The 23395-nt window shown below is 31.3% G+C and overlaps 1 protein-coding gene and 1 pseudogene across 1 annotated transcript; both read left to right on the top strand.

Annotated features, from left to right (window-relative positions):
* The first annotated feature begins 3946 nt into the window (after positions 1 to 3946).
* Positions 3947 to 5706, top strand: LOC18595147 (berberine bridge enzyme-like 8). Its single transcript, XM_018122561.2, has one exon. The coding sequence runs from the start codon at positions 3962 to 3964 to the stop codon at positions 5570 to 5572; it is 1611 nt and encodes a 536-aa protein (XP_017978050.1). The 5' UTR covers positions 3947 to 3961; the 3' UTR covers positions 5573 to 5706.
* Positions 5707 to 18710: 13004 nt separating this feature from the next.
* Positions 18711 to 20309, top strand: LOC108662387 (berberine bridge enzyme-like 8 pseudogene; annotated as a pseudogene).
* Positions 20310 to 23395: the final 3086 nt, after the last annotated feature.

Raw genomic sequence — 23395 nt, forward strand, 5'->3', positions numbered from 1 at the left:
CTAAGAATAGCAAAAGTGGAAGTCCTAGCAAATCGATATCAAAGAATCTTGGTTTCAGAGATCATGTTCAGAAGCACGAGGAATGGTTGCTGTATAGATACATGTATTTGGTGAAAACTAAAAAGATAAAACCTAGTCATAACTACTTAGAATTGAATTTCTTCCTTGATGGTGGGATGCAAAACTAAAAAGGGTTCCTATCCTAGCCTATTACAAGCAAAACCCTCAGGTGAAAATAGGGTTTTAAGGTTCTGGGCATAGGGTAGAAGACACTTTTCATATATTTTGCATTGTTTTGCGTAGAACAATATCTTACTTAATTACACAAAGTACGTGGCTGTTTACCCTTAAATCATACTTTAACTTTAGTCAATGGTTTTTGCTCAGATTAACTTTAGTCAATTGTTGCCATTCAATCAATGGTTCCATGAAAGAAATATTGAACAGATCAAAGGCATATGTTTGTACGTAATTCATTCGGTTGCCAATATTCAAGCAGTTAATTTTGAGATGAGCTAACAAAGACAATGAAATTGAGAAAGATCACTCTTTTCTCATCTCAACAATTGTTAACTATATTATTTGTTTTATTAAAATTAATCACTTCATCAAGTAAAATCCGAAGAAAATGATGTTTTTGTCACTTTTTGACGAATCTGCATTTTATATAATCATGAAAAAGATTGTATCGATTATCATAACTAATTATTATTATATAATGATAGTGTTATTTTCGAATACCATGAGTGCCGTGACCAAAAACGTGACTTATTTTAATCAAAGGGGGATGACATTGACAGTCGCCTAGCTAGCAACATAAGACAATGATTAATATATACAACAAAGTTGCGTAATCATTTGATTTATATGTTAGCAATTTAGTCTATTTTTGTTACCCAAATGTCGTCTCTCACTTATCCAAATATCCCACAAAAAAGAACGCCGTCTTTAAAATATTTGTCTTTCTGACTTAGCTTACATGTACATCTAATTTATCTTTAATAATTTGTCTTGATAATTTTTATAATTTTATTGAAAAAAAATGACTCGTTATGGTCTCTATTTATATATTAAATTAATTTATAAACTCATAAATTCTTATTTTATATAACAAAATTTGATTCTATCAAAAAGTTATAGATCTAATTTAATGTATCAAAAATTATTATTTGCTTATGGAATTTGCATTGTGTATGGTATTTTTTTTCGTCGAAGTTCAATGAACTAAAGAGGCGGGCTAAAGCGTAAAGAAATACCCTTTTGACTTTGTCAAGACAAAGTAGAACAAAATTATGACTTTTTTTTTTGAGAAAATGATTTTATGACTTTTGAAATGATTGATCAATAATCATGTAATAATTAAATAACACCCGTCTATTTGACTAATCGATTGATGTATGATCCCTTTGTACAAAGAGTAGAGTTTGAATCTCTATTCTCTCAATTCAAAAAAAATAAATTATGTAATAATTAAATAATTAGATGCATTATTTTACTGTTTGAAAAAAAATAATTGATTAATTAGTTAAAAGTCAAAGAATGTCAATAGTTTGAACGAAATTTAATAGTAAATATGTAAGATTTTTCCATTTTATTGTTGTTCTTTATTATTATTTTTTGCTTTTCGAAGAAAATAGTGAGTTCTCCAAAGAAGCCACTTGCATTTTATGGGTTCATGATGTAATTTACGTAAATCCACTTTGATTTCATCATTTTATGAGGGTCAAAAGGTAGAACACAGTCAACATCTATCCCACCCTATAAAAATAAATTACTCCCATGTTAGCTCCAATTTTGACTTAACATAAGAAGTAGTAAACTTTATGTGCTTATTAATGGAAGATAAGCACTCCCTTTGTCTCTATTTTATTGTCTTTTTTTATTTTTACGAAAATTAAATCAAACGTTTTTATTAATAAATATATAAATGTACCCCAAATTTGATCCTTCGAGTGTCTAATATATATGTGGATTAATAGTTGAAAAGGCAGTTGCCATCCAAAATTGACTGAAAGTTTGAAAAGCTTATCCTTTAAGGCCAAGTCTAAAATCTGAAGATGAGTAGCTCAAACTTAGGCACCTTTCATGGGGCTCTTCCTTTCTCTATGTTTGAACATTTGAATGCCACCAGGCAACTGCATACGCCACTGCACGTTCAGCTCATGTGCTTTGCCTCCGTTAGCCCCAACCCCATTTCTATTTCTTCAATACATATAAAAGATAATAAAATCCATATACTACACTATTTTATTCAATTTGTATTAGGTAAAAGGAGATAGTTGGCATTAAACTTAACATCGTTTATAATTTTATTTACGTTTATCAAAAGGTATTGAGAATTTTATTAAAATCCTAATTAGTACGTTGTTACAGGTCTTTTGTCTAATTGACAAAAGACTTCCACGTGGCATTAGTATTTTAGCTCGAATGTGAAAAGATTTATACATTTTTATCATGTAACGGCGTTTACATTTTTGTTAAGTTTGAAATATTTATTTGATTTAAAATAAAAATTTTTAATTTTATTTAAATATAATAAAAATGAACAATTTAATTAGATAAACAAATCATTTACGGAAAAGCTAAATGTAAAAAGTTTGGCAGACATTGAAAAGTCAATCCCTGTTCTTTTGCTCTTCTTTTCTAATAAAGACAAATTGTTTAATGATGGGGATGTAGTTTGGGCAACCGTAAACTGGTTAAGGAAACTGGAATGGAGAAATACTGGAGACTCTTATCTTTATTATTATTATTATTATTATTATTATTATTATTATTTAAATACTCTCTTTCAACTGTATAAATAATAAACTATCATGTACCAATTTATTATGAAGAAAATAAAAATGGGTGATGTAACACCATTTTTAATATTATGTCAATTTTTTAAGACATTTTCAATTTAAAAATCAATTAATAATAAGTGAAGTGATTTCTATTATATTTAAATTCTTAGTATATCCCTGCTTTAATTGATATGAAATTTCTTTAACATCACTCTAAGAGGAACATATTTTTTACATGAAGCCTTTTAATGATTGAAGTCGAGTAAGTGGCAGAGAAAATAGAGGGTTAGTAGGAGATCTCGTCCTCTCTAAAAGTTTTAAAATTTTATAATATATTTTTATTTTTTTTAATTTTATAATTTTACTTTTACAATAAATTTTTTATCTGATAAGAGCAATTAGTCAACAAGTAATTATAATAAACTTAGAAATTAAAGTAAAATATATTACAATAGAATTATTCTCAAGCCCACTGTCACTAGACCCCACAACTAATCTATCTCTTGTTGGTTCCTCTATACATGAAATTCTATCTCGGCCACTATCATTGTAGTAAAGATAATATGTTTGGGTGAGTTACTTATCATTAAATAGATAACTCAATTAATTGATTGAAAAAATTTCATTAACTTTTTGTTAATTTTAGGGGGAAAAAAACACAGTCCGTGATATATATGAGTCCAAATTATTTTAGCAATTTCAATTAACATTTTTGTTTTAATTATTTCTTAAATATTTCTATATGATATTCTTGTTACAAAAGTTGAAATTGAATTCTCTTTTACAAAATCTAACTGAACTTCTAAGTCCCTTGGAGAGTGCAGAAGTGACTGAGATGAACGTGTGCATGACATAGCAGGAGCCTATCACCTGTGGGTAGAAGATCTGGAAACAAACGTGTATGACGGCCACATCCTTTATCATACACATATAATAATATAATGGCTGCTTTCACCAACGATAACTCACAGTTGACATTCATAAATCCAGAATGTCAAAGGCCAATTATATTACGTTTGTAATCCTACATGTTGAAATCTTCCTGGTCAAAATGATAGATGACTTGCATCGTATTCAAACGTTTCCTTTTTGGTACAACGCATTCCAGCTTGAACCTGAAATTTTCCTATAAATTCCTTCTACATCTTCTCGCTTTCGGCATAATTCAAAAAACCATGGGAAGTTTAAGGCCTGCTGCTGTTGTTTCACTGCTTTCTGTTCTCCTTCTTTCCATTTCATTACAGGGAACTTCAGATTCTGCCCAGGAAACCTTTCTTCAATGTCTTCTGGACAATTCTCATCCATCTTACCCCATCTCTGCAGCAATCTTCACTCCTCAAAATCCCTCCTATTCCTCTGTTCTGCAATCTTCCATTCGAAATCTTCGATTCAATGAGACCTTCACCCCGAAACCATTCCTTATTCTCACTGCTAAGCATGAGTCCCATATCCAAGCTGCCATTGTTTGTGCCAGAAAGGATAACATTCAAATGAAGATTCGAAGTGGAGGCCATGACTACGAGGGCTTATCATATGTTGCTACTGTTCCTTTCTTTGTCCTTGACATGTTCAATCTTCGATCCATTGATGTAGATGTAGCAAACGAGACCGCCTGGGTTCAGACAGGAGCAACTCTTGGTGAAGTTTACTACAGAATCTCCGAGAAGAGCAAAACACATGGCTTCCCAGCTGGTGTTTGTCCCACAGTTGGCGTCGGTGGGCACTTTGGTGGAGGTGGCTATGGTACTATGATGAGAAAATACGGTCTTTCTGTCGATAACATCGTCGATGCATATTTCATTGATGTTAATGGCAGACTTCATGATAGAAAATCCATGGGTGAAGATATCTTCTGGGCCATCAGAGGAGGTGGGGCAGCAAGCTTTGGTGTCGTTCTTGCATACAAAATTAAGTTGGTTCGTGTTCCCGAGACAGTCACTGTCTTTCGGGTTGAGAAAACACTGGAAGAAAATGCAACGGATATTGTAGACCGGTGGCAACATGTTGCGGATAAGCTGCCTGAAGACCTCTTTGTTAGACTTGTCCTGGATGTTGTAAACAGCAGTCGAAACACTGGTGAAAAGACCGTAAGGGCTGCATTCATTTCCTTGTTCCTCGGAGACTCTGAGAGACTTCTTTCTATCATGAATGAGAGATTTCCTGAACTGGGTTTAACTCAATCCGATTGCATTGAAACAAGCTGGGTTCAATCTGTCCTATTCTGGACCAACATTCCCATCGAGACAGAAACAGATATTTTGTTGGATCGAACTCCTTCGTCATTGGTTTTCCTGAAGAGGAAATCAGATTATGTGAAGAAACCAATTCCAAAGGCTGGTTTGGAGTGGCTTTGGAAGAGAATGATTGAACTACAGGTGCCACAACTGTTATTCAATCCTTACGGTGGGAGGATGGCTGAAATTCCATCGACAGCAACTCCTTTCCCCCACAGAGCTGGAAACCTATGGAAGATTCAATACGTAACGAATTGGAATGAAGCTGGCACTGAAGCAGCAGATCATTACATAGGTTTGACGAGGAAGCTCCATGGATACATGACTCGTTTCGTGTCCAAGAACCCTAGGGAGGCATTTCTCAATTACAGAGACATTGATTTGGGTGTCAACCACAATGGAAGACAAAGCTACATGGAAGGAAGAGTTTACGGAATCAAATATTTCAAGGGAAATTTCAACAGATTGGTGCAAATTAAGACTAGGGTTGATCCTGGCAATTTCTTTAGAAATGAACAAAGTATTCCCACACTTCCATACCAAGGCAACTGAATCAAATGGTAGCAGATATAGTGTATTCATTAGTTTATTATCTGTCTATAACTGTTTTTTCGGTTGCTAGAAGTGTAGGAAAAAATAAGTTTCGACTTTCTTAAGAATAAAACAAAGATTGTTGTGCAACCAAATTTTATTTGGAAAAAAATGATGATACTAATATAATATTTTATTTGTGTAATTAGAACAAATTTTATGTGAAAACGTGAAAAAAAGATCTTTATAATTTTATGGTACTTACTGTAGATCATAAAAATATTATTTTATACACAGGTGAAGCTTTTAAATTTTACGAATTAATTGATTAGATAATTAATATTATATTTATTTAATAACTAATTAAATATTAATTTTTATAAACATGTCTAATAAGACATGAATCAGCCTTTAAGCACCACTTACGGAGATTAAAATTCAAGTGCCCATAAATGTATAAGATGATTTTTTTTATAATCGTATATTATAATATATGCTAAACTAATGTTACATATGGATGGAATATGCTTCAAATTCAATGAAGCCAAAAAAACCAAAAGTTTCAACCACTTTTTTTTTTTTTTTGCTCAGCACCTTACCACTTAAAGCTATTTTACGTCATGATCAGTATTTAATTTTTTTTCTTTAAAGCAAAAAGTAAAAAAAAAAAACAATGTTGTTATAACTTATAAGAAAATGAAAGTAAGAATAATAATTTCTAATTTAATTATTTATGAATAATAATAAAAAAATTGCAGACGCTTCACGTCCTTAGTCTTAATGGCATGATCCATAAAAGCAATAAAAAAAATAGAAATTGATATGCATGTGATGTTGTCACAGATATAATTTTCATCTTTATTATAAACAGAAAGGGTTAGACAATGCATAACTTTGAAATAGGCAAAACTCCTACCATATATTTTATAGGAATAATATTTGATGTCTTCTATACACTATTAGGTCATCAAATCTTGACATTTCATTAATGAGGTTTTTAGGTAATAGTACCTTATTATTTTGAAAGAAATAAAAGGTTGATATTGAAACTTAATATCGTTTTGAGACTTTATTATTTTGAAAGAAATAAAAAGTGAATTTTATTCTTTTTACCTCATTAATGAAGTGTCAAGATTTGGTGACTTGATAGTATATAAAAACTATATACTGTCAGTGTATCAAATAGTAATCTTATTTTATATATACTTTCTCCCCATTCAACAGCATTTCTGCTAACAAGAAACACTGGCCCCGTGTAAAATCAGCACAGCATCTCCAAAAATGGCCTCCAAATTTTCTTCCTCATCAAATAGCGCTCAATGTTTTGGATACGAGCTTGTGAAGGTGTCCATGCCATTGATGATTTGGGATGGTGGACCAAACCACGTCTCTCTTTGAGGAAGTGAATGCCACCTCGCCACCGTGTGGGCACTTCATGGTCTCCACCCCCCACTGGTGAATTCAAATTTAATGTCGATGACTTGGCCAAAGGTAAGTCGGGACCTGCTGGTTGTGGTGGCGTTCTTCGAGATTCGGAAGGTTATGTAGTTGGCTTATTCTTCTGCCCTCTCGGCTTACAGGACTCCAACTTTGCAAAGCTAATGGCCATCCTAAAGGCTCTACTACCCTTTGCTGCAACTCCTTACACAGCATCTCCTTTAATCATTGAATCTGATTCGCATGTAGCTCTCTCATAGATTAACTCAGTTGAACAACGATCGTGGGATAAAAGGAGTACTTTTAACGAGTTGGACTCTCTTTGTGCTACGTTAGGTATGGTTTCTTTTAAGCATATCTTTAGAGAAGGCAACGGTTTTGCTGATTCCTTGGCAAAGTATGGTGTCAATAATAACACATCATTTTCTACTTGGTGGTGAGTTGACTTAAATGGTTCATTTGACTTAAACCTCTCCTGCAGTTCTTTCTCTCTATTATGGACTACCACACTTTGTTTTATTCATCATTGTTTTATTACTATCATGAGCTATCTTCTCTCTGTTTGGCTGCTCTTTGCTGCACTGTTTTTTTTTAAGTTCATTTTGTAGGCAGGGGCTGTCTTTAGCTTTTTCTTTTGTTTATGTTCTTTGCAACAGAGAGTACTTTTCATCTGTTGCTTGCAGTTGCTGTACCTATGGCTTACAAGCCTTCTTTTGTACCTACTACTTAATTCTAATGAAATCTTTGATTGGCTTAGAAAAAAAAAATCAGCACAGATTAACCATAAAAAACTACCTTCATCCATAATACCTTATACTAATGCCACGAATATCTCCAATTCAGCTAGATTTGAATCTGCCACACCATTAGGCCTAGAAAAAATTACAAAAATATTTCTAGAGGAATTTTTAAGCACTCCAACATCCGATGGACCCAAAAAATTTCTTGATGGCATCCACACCACTTCCTTTATGTTTTCAGCCCCGACGATTGGTTTCCTAGCAAGTGATCAACATTGGTTTCGCCCACCATAATTTCTCACCAAAAAATTCTCCTCTCCGTCTATAGCCTTTAGCTAGCATAGTGCCCTTAGCTTCACTAATTGTGCAATCGCCTTCGGTTCCCACTTTTTCTTCTCAAAAATCATCTTGTTTTGCTCTCCCCAAATAGTCGCCACACACAATGAACTACCATATCCCGTAGACCCACATAACGCAGCTAGTCGTTTTTGTTAGAAATATTTGAGGAGGAGGAAGAAATTTTGGAAAGAAAGAAGATTGACTTTGAGGGCGTGAATTAACATTTTCATTAAGGTATGTTCTTAACTTCCAAGATACAATAAAGTTCTTAACACACTTATCAGAATTGTGAAAATAGCAGTGTAAGAATGTTGTTTATATAATAAGCTAACGTATATGTCTTTCAATGAAAAGACTTGTTTCTTTTCATAATACAACTCTTCAAATAGTTGTTTCTTTTCATAATATAACTATTAAAAGTTATATCTACTAACCTTTTAATTAAAAGTTATATTTTAATAAGGTAATCATTATAACTCTTTGATCACAACTTTTTATTAATAAATCCAACATTAACAAACTATCTAACAATTCCCCACTAGTTTGAAATGTTGATTTTTTCTATAAGATATATATATATATATATATATTTATTTATTTTTACTTTTCACAAAATGAATATTACGCATATAAGAAGGTATTTTTTGATTTGAACCATCAATTAGTAAATGCATCTCAGAACCCTAACAAAGTAAATGGTGTCTGTAGATTGCACCTCGACTCTTAGTGTTAGAATTGAAGATACATCACACATAATATTCATTTCTATTTCTGTAAATGGTCGTCCACTTATAGCACCATAATGGTCATGTGCTTATCCTGTTCATAATAAACATTTACAAGAGAATCTCCCAAAATTTTCTTGTTGAAACAGCATCACTCCTTATGTTTATGTAGGTGGAGTTTTCATTAATGTCCCAATTGCTCTAGACATTTTTCTTTCCATAATATAATATTCAAACTCCATAAAAAGTATAAACTCACCCTCTATATGCAATGGACTGCATTATTTTCAAACAAGATTTTGAGAAAAAAGTTCTAATAGTGCATCACAGATACTTAACAATAATTTTTTTTTCCACATTGAACTTTGTAATTAGAGGTTACTAATTAAAAGTTGGGTTCCCGCTTTTGGTGTCTAATAGGGATTTTAAACCCATTCCTTTTGTAGTACTACTTAGCAAATCCCTTGGTAAATCTTCTATCAGAGGATCGATCAAATTACTTACAAATTTAACATATGTTATGGTAATTACCCCATTAGAGATTAATTCTTTAATGCAATAATGTCTTAAACTAACATGTCTAGATTTTTCATTATAGACATCACTATATGCTCTAGATATTGTAGCAGCACTATCACAATATAAGGAAATGTATGGCATCGGTTGTGGCCACAATTTTATATCTAATAACAAAATTTTCAACCATTATACTTCCTTTCCTACTGCAACTAAAGCTATAAACTTAAACTCCATTATTATATATGAGATGCAAGCTTGTTTTTTAGATGCCCAACTAATGGCACCACCTCCTAGTGTAAAAATCCAACTTGAGGTGGACTTATTATCATTTGTACTAGTAATCCAACTTTCATGAGAGTGTCATTCTAATGCTCTTGGATAGTTTGAATAATATAAGCCAAAATTTTTAGTTCTTTTAAGATATCCAAGAACTCTCCCAATGGCTTTCTAATGAATTTTACTAGGCCTACTTGTACATCTTGATAATTTGCAAACTACAAATGCAATATCTAGCCTAATGCAATGCATAGCATACATAATGTTTCTAGTAGCACTAGCATATTCAAGTTGTGTAATTATTTGGTCACCATTCTCATGCATTTTCATAATTGAGTCATATGGAGTACTAAATTCTTTTATATTGAGATGTTTAAATTTATTGATCAATTTCTCAATATATTGACTTGGATTAATAGCATAACCATTATTATGTTTATGAACTTTCATACCCAAAATGGTATCAACCTCATTCAAATCCTTCATTTTAAATACAAAGGTTAAATATTTCTTTGTTTCATTATGCCGATCATGTTATTGCTAAATATTAGCATATTTTTACTCCATAATCTTTGGTAAATTTTGAGTAAATGCATTTGTCAGCCCCATTATGTTTAAAATCATATGATAATATGAATGAATCAAAATTTTCATACTATTATTTAGGAGTTTGCTTTAGCCCATAAAGTGATTTAACCAATTCACAAACTTTTTTCTCATTTTCAAGTATAAAACCTTCTGATTGTTCCGTATATACTTACTCCTTTCAATCACCATTTAAAAAAGCTGTTTTAACATCGATTTGATGTATATGCAACTTATAGATTGAAGCTAATGCTATACGTGTTCTAATGGATGCTATTCTAGTTACTGGAGCATATGTATCAAAATTGTCTATGCCTTCCTTTTGTTTAAAACCTTTAGCAACTAATCTTCCTTTAAAGATTTGTACAAAACCATCTGTATTATATTTCATTCTAAACACCTATTTACATCCAATTGGTTTAGAACCTGAAGGTAAATCAACTAAGACCCATGTATTATTAGATATTATTGAGTCCATTTCATCATTCACAACTTTTTTTCAAAAGGTTGCATCTCTTGAAGACATTGCTTCACTAAAAGTTTTGGATTCTTCATCTACATTTAGTAGAATCGATGTTTTATTTAGTATATTGGTTCTATTTCCTTCAACTACAAAAATAATTGAATCTAGAGTAACATAATCAAAATCTAAATATTTCTCTTTTCTTAATCTTTGACTCCTTCTTGATTCAAGAGGTTTATTAATTTCATTTCTTTTTTCACCAACTATTGGAGCCAATTCAATGTGCTTTTCTTTTTCAAAATTAACAAATTTGTTTTCAAAAAAATCAACATGTATACATTCAACTATGTCATTAGAATTTAAGTCAAGTAATTTATATGCTTTGAATTTTATGCATAACCAATAAAAATACTTTTAATGCCTCTAGATCTTAATTTTGTCTTATGAGGATCTATGATTTTATAATAAGTTATACACTACCACACTTTCAAATAATTCAATTTTGGTTTTATATCATTATTCCATAATTCATATGGCATCATAAGTAATTTTTTTAAAAGAACTCTATTACTTATATGACATGCTGTCCAAAGTGCTTCTCCCCAAAGATTAAAAGAAGCCTTTGCTTTTAACAACATACTATTTATCATATTTACTAATGTTTTATTTTTTCTTTCAGCTGATCCATTATGTTGAGATGCATAGGGAGGTGTTCTTTGATGAATTATTTCATTCTTTTTACAAAATAGAGAAAACAAGTCTAGAAAATATTTTCCTACTCTATCACTTCTAAGAAATTTAATCTTCTTTTCTTTTGATTTTCAACAACAGTTTTAAATTCTTTGAATTTGTCAAAAGCTTCATCATTTAGTTTCATTAAATAAACATGAATGAAGCGAGAATAATCATCAATAAATGTTATAAAATACCATTTCTCTCCTCTTGTTAGTAAACCATTTAGTTCACAAATATCAAAGTGTATAAGTTTTAATAATTCTAATTTTCTTTCAACTTTTGGAAAAGGTTTCTTAGTCATTTTTGCCTCAATACAAATTTCACATTTTTCAACACTACCTTTTTGACATGAAATATAACCATGTTTTGACATAAATTTTAAAGATTGAAAATTTAAATGACTTAGTCTAGCATGCCATAAATCAAAAGAATGCTCAACCGTATAAGCACAAGAATTATTCATTTCATTGATACTGAGTTCGAACATTCTGTTACAGGAATATCCTTTTCCAACAAATATAGCATTTTTCGATGCTACAACCTTATCGGATTCTAGTATAATCTTAAAATCATTCTTACACAATAAATGCGTAAATACAATATTTTTTCTAATTTCAAGAACATGGAATATATTAAGTAAAGTTAATTTCTACCCTGAGGTAAATTTTAACTCAACCGTTCTTTTGCCAAGCACTTTAGTAGGATTATGGTTCCCCATTATAATTTCTTCTAGTCTCTTAAGTTTGTCATAACTCTTGAACTACTTTTTATCATTGCAAACATGAATAGTAGCACTGGAATCTAACCACCATTCTGAATGTTTTGTTACAGTAGCCATATTTACTTCGGTAACCATTCCAATTGCATTTTAGTCACCATCGCAACAAGCTCTTTAACATCACGTTCAACAAGGTTTACCTTGTTTCTAAAACTAGAAGTAGCAATTTTGTTTTCAACATTTTCAAAATTTTTGAACTGGCACTCCTTGATAAAATGCCATTTCTTTCCACAATGATAACACATTTTATCACTCTCATATTTCTTGGATTTCTTGAAGTCAAATTTTTTGCACTCTAGTTCTTTTCAATTTTCTAGAACCTTTTTTTTTTTTCACTAACAAGATTTGTATTTGACCCAAGAATGAGTGCATCTTTAGCACAATTGTCTATCGCAATATGTAAACGAGTTTGAAACTCTTCAATAGTAAAACTTTCTGGAGAATGCAAAATTTTTTTCCTATATCCATTCCAAGAAGGTGGAAGTTTGGACAAAATTGCTCCCACTTGAAGTGAGTAATGATTTTTTATTTCTAGTTTGCTTAATTTAGAGGCCAGAATTCATAACTCATGTACTTGATCCATAATTGGTTTGGCATCTATCATGGTAAACTTGAAGTATCTAAATGCAAGAAATTTATCCGTACTCTTTTTTTCCTTTTTGTATGTTTCCTCAAGTACAGTCTAGATTTCCTTTGCTGAAGTCTTACGTTTGAAGAGATCATACAATTGATCAGTGAGAGAATTGAGAATGTATCCACGACATATAAACTCATCACATTTTTGTTTCTCCACGTTAACATTATGGTACGTTTGGTTGGCGGAATAGACAAGAATAGAATAGAATAGAATAACTATTATGTGGGAATAGAATGAGGTGGGAATAAAATAGAATAGTTATTACTTAGTTTGGTATGACAAAAGGAATATGACATAAATAATTATTATGACTTATTGTAGTGTTTGGTTGGTAACAATAATTTTCGATAAAGAAAGGAATAGAAAATAAAAAGATAAAAACACCCTTTATTATTTATATGACATTTTATTTTTATTAGATTTTTTAAATATTAATAATCTAGAATTTAATTAAAATATTAATAATTAATATTTTAAATATGAATATTTTATTTAATTTAAATTTTATTATGATTAATTTTTATTTTATTTTATTTTTAAAATATTAATAATTGATAATTTATTTGAAATATTAATAATTGATAATTTCAATATTAATATTTATTTATAATTTAATTATTTATATTTTAAAATATTAATATTTTATTTAATTTAAATATTATTATGATCAATTATTTTATTTTACTTTATTTTTGAAAATTAATAATTGATTATTTATTTAAAATATTAATAATAGATAATTTAAATATTAATATTTTATTTAATTTAAATATTATTATGATTAATTTTTTATTTATTTTACTTTATTTTTTAAATATTAATAATTGGTAATTTATTTAAAATATTAATAATTGATTATTTAATTATTAATATTGTTTATATAATTTAAATGATATTATGTTTATTTATTTTTAATTTATTTTGTTTTTAAATAGGAATAATTTATCATTTATTTTATTAATAATTGATAATATAAATATTAATATTTTATTTATAATTTAATATTAATATTTTATTAATAGTTGGAATCAAGTGAGAGAAAGAGGAGAGAGAGAAAAATAATATTTTATACAAATGAAGTTGTAATTTTTTAAACTTGTAAAGGTATTTTTGTCTTTATCAATTTGTGAATTTATTCCTTAACCATGGAATAGCTAATACCATGGGAGAGGATGTTATTAGCTATTCCTTGGTTTTGAAAGATTTTGGAGAATAACCATTCTTATGAAATGGCTATTCTTTGGATCATTTCTCAACCAAACAAAGGAACCAAAATCCCTTGGGAATAAAGGGGGAATGGCTTAGCCATTCCCCCAACCAAACATGCTATTAGTAATGGTTGCAGCAATAGTTGTTGCAACAATGTTTTCAAAAGATGTTGCTTTTGCTAACGTGATCTCTTTTGGATTTGATGGTTGATCCGTCTCAAAAACACAATAAATTTTCAATGTGGTTAATAGGAATACCATCATGTCCCTCCATCTAGTAAAATTCATTCCATCAAACTTATCGAGTGTGATTACTTCTTGATTTTAGAAGTGAACCTTCACACTTGAATCCAACCCAGTCTCCATCACAAAATAATTATAAAAAGTTTGGAGATAATACCTTAAGATTGTTAGAAATATTTGAGAAGAAGGAAGGCATTTTGAGAAGAAAGAAGAGTGACTTTGAGATTGTGAATTAATACTTTCCTTAAAGTATTTTCTCAACCTCTAGAATACAACAAAATCCTTAACACACTTATCAGAATTGTGAAAATTACAGTGTAAGAATATTATTTATATAATAAACCAACATATACGTCTTTCAATGAAAAGACTTGTTTTTTTTTTTTCATAATGCAACTCTTCAAACAGTTGTTTTCTTTCATAAAATAACTATTCAATAGTTGTATCTAATAATCTTTCATGATATAACTATTAAAAATTATATCTAATAACCTTTCAATTAAAAGTTATATTTTAATAAGGTAATTATTTATAACTCTTTAGTTACAACTTTTCATTAATAAGTCCAATATTAACAAACTATCTAACAGTTTTATGAACAAAGACATTATGAATCACTCCTTTGGTGCTTTAAAGATTGATATGAAATACAGAGGAAGAGATGAAAGAGCTGAACTAATCAAAGTAACCCTACCTCCAAAGGAAGAAGTTTCCTTTGCCAACCCACCAACCTATGTCGAAATTTTTTGGTTCATACTGTGACCCCCAAATAGCTAAAAAGGAAGAGAACCCACCTTGCAATCAAATACACTTGCAATCAATTCTCCTTGCTCCCACGGCACCCCTAAGGGACAGAGACATGTCTTCTCATGATTTATCTTTAATCTCATTTGAAAGCTATGAGAACTCTTTTGATATTTCACAGTCCCTTAAAATTCACCTTAAAAATAGGACAGTATCGTCCGTAAATTGCAAATATGATACAAACCACTCTACTCTTGAGATTTTAATTGCTTTGAAGCTGCTCAATTCTTCCGCCTTTACCAACATCCAATGTTATGCTTTTGTCACAATGATGACTCATAATATCTTTTATTGTATTAAAGAAAATAAAGAAAAGTAAATTACCCTTTTTCTAAAGGCAAAAAAGAAAAAGAGAAGTTACTTGTTTATTTATGATGGAGCTAACCTATACGAGAGGTTTTCCATTGAAAAGATACCTTCATATAGACATAAAATTTTTGAAATTATCAAGTTCTGTTTTATTTTGAAAATGATAATGAATTGTTGGAAGTTCTCAAATAAGATGAAATAAAAGTAAGATTAATCCATTAATTTGATAAGTTAATTAAAAAGCAATATGCTGAAGTTTAGTGAACTGATATTTAATATTAATGGACTAAGGTGAAACGGCAACAAAGTTGAAAAACTCCAGGAATGATTTAGTCGAATTAAAGTTTCATGTTAATCGATTAAATTTGAAACTCAAATTTGAATTTTGCTTCTGAAGTGAATTAATCGACCCAACTTCATAAGTTAAGCGATTAACTGTGCAAAACTATGAAATTCAAGTCTTCTATGAATAGTTTATATTGTCTTTTTGTTTTTTTTTAATAAGCAGTTGCATTACATCCAATTGAGATTCCCATTTTTGGTTATATTGCACTTGTTTTGGTAATAAAAGACCACCTCTAGAAACATCATTCCCAAAAGGAAATGCCTAATAAGATAGATCAGTGCAGGAGTGCCACTGCTCCTTCATAATTTCTGTTCATATTATTTACACCTTGACATGCAACAGCTGTTGCACAAGTAGCTATCGGAATTCTGAAATCAACAAAGAAATCTACGGTACGACATCGGGTTCCTGAAGACATTCTTTCATGAGATCATTCCAAGTTAGCAACGCTGCTCCAACCGCAGGCTCCACCTTAGGCCTAATTGGAAGAGTCCCAGGATGGTTCTTGGAGTTTCACCAAAGGTACGGGCAAGAACGGGAAGACGGTCAGAAAGGGTCTTGGAGAAAGGCATTATTGGCATACAAATGAAAACAAAGGAAGTAGATCGGCCGTCCAATCTTAAAATCACTTGCCTGTTACTCGCCACCGCTACTGTCACCATCGGTCATTTTTCAAGAGATATGTCTCTCAGAAAAAATCTTTACAGATAAAGAACTTTTAGAAACATTTTACAAATCAAATAACAAGAGGAAATTGTAAAAAATAACCTTCTTCATAAGCTCAATTAAAAATATTATTTTTTATAATTTTAACTATTTTTGGTCAATTTTTGGCATGACTTGATAATAATATCGTTTAAACAATTTCAGACAAATTAAAATGGTTTCAGTTTTCTCTATCAAGCCATCCCGATAAAATTTCAAAATTAAATCTTGATTTCTCTCTCTAGTCAAATACTATCTATCACGCCATCCAAAGCGCAAAGATGACATCAAACTGTTTCTTATTTTGTTTTATTTTTTTAGATAGTGGATCTTGGGGTTCTGAAGGGTGATGAACAATGATTTTACTCTTTGCAGGCAACGACTTTGCTCAGGGAAAAGGAACAGCTAAAGCATGTTTGATGAGTTTTATGGTGGTTCACGGTTTTGTTGTGTTTGGGATTGGGATGATTGTTAAGCATGCTTGTTGGGAATTTTGATTTTTTTTATGGTATTTTGAGTTAAAATTGTTTAGGAAATATTTTGTAAAAGGGGTATATTTTATTTTTGTATAAGGGAAGCGAGCAAGGCCCTATCGATAGGGATATATTTTGTCTTGCTTTGGAGGGTTATGGAGTTTTGTAACCTATCTTTTATGAAATGCACAATTTCATGGCTTAGCAAAAAAAAAATTATATATTTTAGGTTCTTGAGTTTATTGGTTTATTCATAGAATCCCAAAGTTGAGGAGTTGAAATTGATTATACTAGTTTTTAACTATTGTAAGACTGGTTTTTAGATATTGCGTGACTTAATCACTGTGTGACTAGCTTTTAGGCATTACATGATTGGTTTTAGGCATTACGTGACTGGTTTTTAGACATTGAGTGACTGATTTTTAAGTAATGCCTAAGTCACACAATATCTTACTAACAAGTCATGCAATCCCTTACTAACAAGTCACGCAATGTCTATCAACTAGTCACGCAATACCATATCAACCAATCACACAATACATAAAAACTAGTCAAGCAATGCCCAAAGTTAGTCACGCAATATCCAAAGTCAATTACGCAATGCCTAAAAACTAGTTACGTAATACCTAAAATCACAAAAACTATTGAATTCCATTTAATAAGATCAACAACTTCAGACGATACACCACATTCCATTGAACAACATAATTAACGAATATGCCTACTTAACAAAGAATGTTCAAAATGTTCAAAAGTTTTTCTTCATATATAAAAAATCACTTCAAAATACTTAAAAATACTTAAAATGCTCAAAAAAAATTTTCGTGTATAAAAAATTACTCTAAAATGCTTAAAATGCTTAAACGTTTTTATTTCTAGTAAAGAATACTCCAGAGATGAATAATATAGCGAAGAAAACTCAAAGAATATGAGTTGGTTTGAGACACAGACCTAAATATACTTGACCCGTTAGTAGGTTTCAGGTTGAGACACTGAGCCAAATAAATGAGTCAGTTTTATTAAGGGTAATTTTATCCAAATTTTAATTTTCTTGGTTAAAAACAGTTTAAATTATAAAGAGACTTATTGTCAAAAACACCATATGCATAAGGCCTATTTGAAAAAAGAACTCTAATAACAATCCTCTTTAATTCTTTAAGAAATCAAATCCCTTATACATTATTTGCTTGCAAAACATCTTGTATAAGATTAATAACTTCGCCTTTCGCCTCTCAATAAGAAGTTTTTAATGATTTGATTTCGTTAGTAAAAGATACAAACAAATAAGATTTCATTGTATTCTATAACTATTCGATATGAAATGTAACTGATATAAAATTTCTTTGACGTCACTTTAATAGGAACATATACTTTACATGAAGGTTTTTAATGATTGAATTCGAGTTGTAGAAAAAGATAAAATAGCTAGGTGAGTTACTTTCATTAAATAGATAACTCAATTAATTGATTGAAAATATTCATTAACGTTTTGTTAATTTTAGGGGGGAAAGAACACAGTCCATGGTTTTTATGAGTCTGAATTTTTTAAGCATTTTCAAGTAATTTTTTTTGTTTTAATTAATTCTTGAATATTTCACTCACTAGAAGATATATGATATTCTTCTTACAAAAGTTGAAATTGAATTCTCATTTACAAGATCTAATTGAGCTTCTAACCCTTGGGAGAGTGCAGAAGTGACTGAGATGAACGTGTGCATGACATAGCTGCTACATATTCGAACCTTTCTTTTTTGGTACAACGCATTCCAGCTTGAACCAGCAATTTTCCTATAAATTCCTTCTACATCTTCTCACTTTGGACATCATTCAAAAAATCATGGGAAGTTTAAGGCCTGCTGCTGTTGTTTCACTGCTTTCTGTTCTCCTTCTTTCCATTTCATTACAGTGAACTTCAGATTCTGCCCAGAAAAGCTTTCTTCAATGTCTACTACACAATTCTCATCCATCTCACCCAATCTCCGCAGCAATCTTCACTCCTCAAAATCCCTCCTATTCCTCCGTTCTACAATCTTACATTCGAAATCTTCGATTCAGTGAGACCTTCACCCCGAAACCATTCCTTATTCTCACTGCTATGCATGAGTCCCATATCCAAGCTGTCACTGTTTGTGCCAAAAAGGATAACATTCAAATGAAGATTCGAAGTGGTGGCCACGACTATGAAGGCTTATCATATGTTGCTACTGTTCCTTTCTTTGTCCTTGACATGTTCAATCTTCGATCCATTGATGTAGATGTAGCAAGCGAGACTGCCTGGGTTCAGACAGGAGCAACTCTTGGTTAAGTTTACTACAGAGTCTCCCAGAAGAGCAAAACACATGATTTCCCAGCTGGTGTTTGTCCCACAGTTGGCGTCGGTGATCACCTTGGTGGAGGTGGCTATGGTAATATGATGAGAAAATATGGTCTTTCTGTCGATAACATCGTCGATGCATATTTCATTGATGTTAATGGCAGACTTCATGATAGAAAATCCATGCGTCAAGATATCTTCTGGGCCATTAGAGGAGGTGGGGCAGCAAGCTTTGGTGTTGTTCTTGGATACAAAATTAAGTTGGTTCGTGTTCCCGAAAAGGTCTGTGTCTTTCGGGTTGAGAAAACTTTGGGAGAAGATGCAACGGATATTGTAGACCTGTGGCAACATGTTGAGGATAAGCTGCCTGAAGACCTCTTTGTCAGACTTGTCCTGGATGTTGTAAACAGCAGTCGAAACACTGGAGAAAAGACCGTAAGGGCTGCATTCATTTCCTTGTTCCTCGGAGACTGAGAGACTTCTTTCTATCATGAATGAGAGATTTCCTGCACTGGGTTTAGCTCAATCCGATTGCATTGAAACAAGCTGGGTTCAATCTGTCCTATTCTGGACCAACATTTCCATCGAGAAGAAACAGAAATTTTGTTGGATCGAACTTCTTCATCATTGGTTTTCCTGAAGAGGAAATCAGATTACGTGAAGAAACCAATTCCACAGGCTGATTTAGAGTGGCTTTGGAAGAGAATAATTGAACTACAGGTGCCACAACTGATATTCAATCCTTACGGTGGGAGGATGGCTGAAATTCGATCGGCAGCAACACCTTTCCCCCACAGAGCTGGAAACCTATGGAAGATTCAATACGTAACGAATTGGAATGAACCTGGCACTGAAGCAGCGGATCATTACATAAGTTTGACGAGGAAGCTCCATGGATGCATGACTCGTTTCGCGTCCAGAAACCCAAGGGAGGCATTTCTCAATTACAGAGACATTGATTTGGGTGTCAACCACAATAGAAGACAAAGCTACATGGAAGGAAGAGTTTACGGAATCAAGTATCTCAAGGGAAATTTCAACACATTGGTGCATATTAAGACTAAGGTTGATCCTTGCAATTTCTTTAGAAATGAACAAAGTATTCCCATACTTCCATACTAAGGCAACTGAATCAAATGGTGGCAGATATAGTATTTTTATTAATTTATTATCTGTCTATAACTGTTTTTTCGGTTGCTAGAAGTGTAGAAAAAAATTAAGTTTCTTCTTTCTTAAGAATAAAACAAAAGATTGTTGTGCAACCAAATTTTATTTGAGGAAAAGAGATCATACTAGTATAGTATTTTATTTGTCTAATTTGAACAAATTTTATGTGAAAACGTGAAAAAATAAAAGACCTTCATAATTTTATGGCATTTATTTTATATCAATTTTCTTATTTATACACATACAGAATTTTAATAAAGTTGATATATCTATTCAATAATTAATTAATTTATTAATTTTTATAAAATTTTCTAATACGACATGTATCAACCTTTAAACCCCATTTACATAGATTAAAATTCAAGTGCCGATAAATATATAAGATGATTTTTTTTATCTAAGATTATTGGTTAATTAAGGTATTTATGGATTAAAATATTATAATACATGCTAAACTAATGTTACATATGGGTGGAATATGCTTTGAAATTCAATGAAGCCAAAGAAAAAGAAATATTCAATCACTTACAGAAAGGTTGCCTTACCACTTGCTTAATGCTATTTTACGAGATGCTTGATCAGTATATAATTCTTTTGCATTCAATCAAAAAGTAAAAATAGTATTTGTTTTAACTTATAAGAAAATAAAAAATAAGAATAATAATTTCCAATTTAATTTTTTAAGAATAATAATAAAAAAATTGCAGATGCTTCGTATTGATAGTCTTAATGGCCATAAAAGCAAAAAAAAAAAAAAAGATTTTGATATGCATGTGATGTTGTTGTCATAAATATATTTTTTCTTCATACATGATTTCTCCCTCATCCTTAATTTCTCTGCTACTACATTGCTTTACTCCTAACATTTATTTTATAGTCCCTCCCCATTCAACAGCATTTCTGCTAACACACTGCCCCCATGTAAAAACAGCATAAAATTGCACACCAAAATTTTCCTCTACTATTGGTTTCCTAGCAAGTACTCAACTTTTGGTTTCGCACCATAATTCCACACCAAAATTCTCCTCTCCATCAATAGCCTTTAGCCAATGTAGTGCCCTTAGCTTCACTAATTGTGCTATTGCCTTTAGTTCCCTACTTTTTCTTTTGAAAAATATGTTAGAACACCAAACTAGAAAACTTATAAATTTGCTTCAAAGCATATATCAATGCCACTGTTTTTAAAGTTTTATTAGCCCCTACTTGTAGTATGCAAAAGAGTTACCGGCGTATAAACCTTAACGATATAATGTAACCTAGTAATTGACGTTGTTTTGCACTGACGAAATCAATCCATTGAGCACTCAACAGAGTATAATAAGATTATTAAACTTCTATAATATTTTTTCTTTAGGAAAATAATATAGAAGAAAATTTGAAAAAAATTTGAAAAAGGAAGGAATGACTTTTCTATTTTTCAATATAGATTATGTTGATAAATGGGGTCCTCTTTTATAAGCTTAGATGTCTGTTTCCAACAGACACTGTTTGTATCTATTTCAAACAGTTGCTCGTGTTAGTCTTTCCAAATAGACGTGACTTTTCTTTTTATTTTATTTTATTTATTTTCAACAGATATAACCCTTCTCTTAATTTTAATTTTCAACGATCATAATTTTTTCTTTTATTCTGATATCTTTTATTTGAAAATATCCAACAAAATCATCTCATTTTGCTCTCCCAAAATAGTCCCCACGCACAATGAACCACTATATGATCCTGTAGACCCAAATAACGCCGCTAGTTGTTTTATGAACAAAGCCATGGATTCCGGTATGCAATCCAATATTCCCCACCAATTTATAATGTCTCCCCACATAGTCTACAACCATTCGCAATATAAAAGCACATGATTTCCATCCTCTAATGAAGTTTTACACCAAGGACATAACCACTCCTCTTCCGGTATTGAGACTCCTCCAGAGATAAGGAAACATTTTGTAGGTGCACTATCCAAGTATGCCATCCACAAGAAGCATTGTACGTTTGATCGTAATTAAATTTCATAATACCTTTAGATTGTCATCACACCCATTCTCCCCATCATTATTGAAAAATGTCCTAATTGAGAATTTTCCATTCACATCCCATTTCCAAATCAATTGGTCATTTCAGCTAGGCATGAGAAAAACACCATCTAGACATTGTAATAATTTTTTTAGCACTTCCTTCTCTCTATCAAGTACCTCCCGTCGAAAATTAATCTCCCATTTTATCTCATTGAGCATTCCCCCTTTATAATCCTCGTTGACCTTTCCCTCCTTGTGTTTTGCAAGTTGGAGTAGTCTTGATTGAACCTCCTTGAGTGATCTCTCCTCAACCCACACATCATGCCAAAACAATATGTCAATATTCACAAAAATATTCATAGTAACCGTATAATTTTTTTGGTGTACATAACAAAAGCTATCCCATCTAATAAACTCCAACTGACTTATTCGGAAGATTTCAGAGTTGGAATATCAGGTTCTAACTTGATATAGGGTTACAAACCGACCCAAAAATCTACATATGGGTTCCCAAATGAAGCTCATATTTTGAAGGAAAAAATGAATAAAATCAAAGCCAAATTGATTGAGTGATGTTTGATTCTTCTGGTGGTTTTCCTTTTTTGACCAAATAATGCAACTAGAAAGGAGGGATAAATGAACACCACGTGAAGGATGCTCTTCTTCTCTTGTTCTACCCTTGCACTTGGCCAATTGGGCTGCTTTTCGGCCTTCTCTCTCAACCATGTGCATCCATTGACCAAAAGATTGAAGAAGATGGATCAACGTAACATATATTATTATATAAATAATATTCAAAGAAAGCCGCCCATATAGTGAAGTCAGCGACAATAAATTATAAAATAAAATATTTCCATCAATTATGAGTCCTCCATTCCTTCAACGTTTGATGAATTTATTATTTTCCCTCAAGTGATCTTATTTATGTAACCATTACTTAATCTACCTATACTAGTATTTCTTCCCTTTTTAGCTCTTTTTTTTTAATTTTTTCTTTAATAACAAATTAATTTTAGAAAAGTGAAAAGTAAA

Source organism: Theobroma cacao, chromosome 6 (genome assembly GCF_053813885.1).
Source record: "Theobroma cacao isolate CCN51 chromosome 6, ASM5381388v1, whole genome shotgun sequence".
Classification (NCBI taxonomy): domain Eukaryota; kingdom Viridiplantae; phylum Streptophyta; class Magnoliopsida; order Malvales; family Malvaceae; genus Theobroma; species Theobroma cacao.

Bases quoted from the DNA above. Each gene is read 5' to 3' on its own strand.
- LOC18595147 (XM_018122561.2), top strand. From the start codon at position 3,962: ATGGGAAGTTTAAGGCCTGCTGCTGTTGTTTCACTGCTTTCTGTTCTC.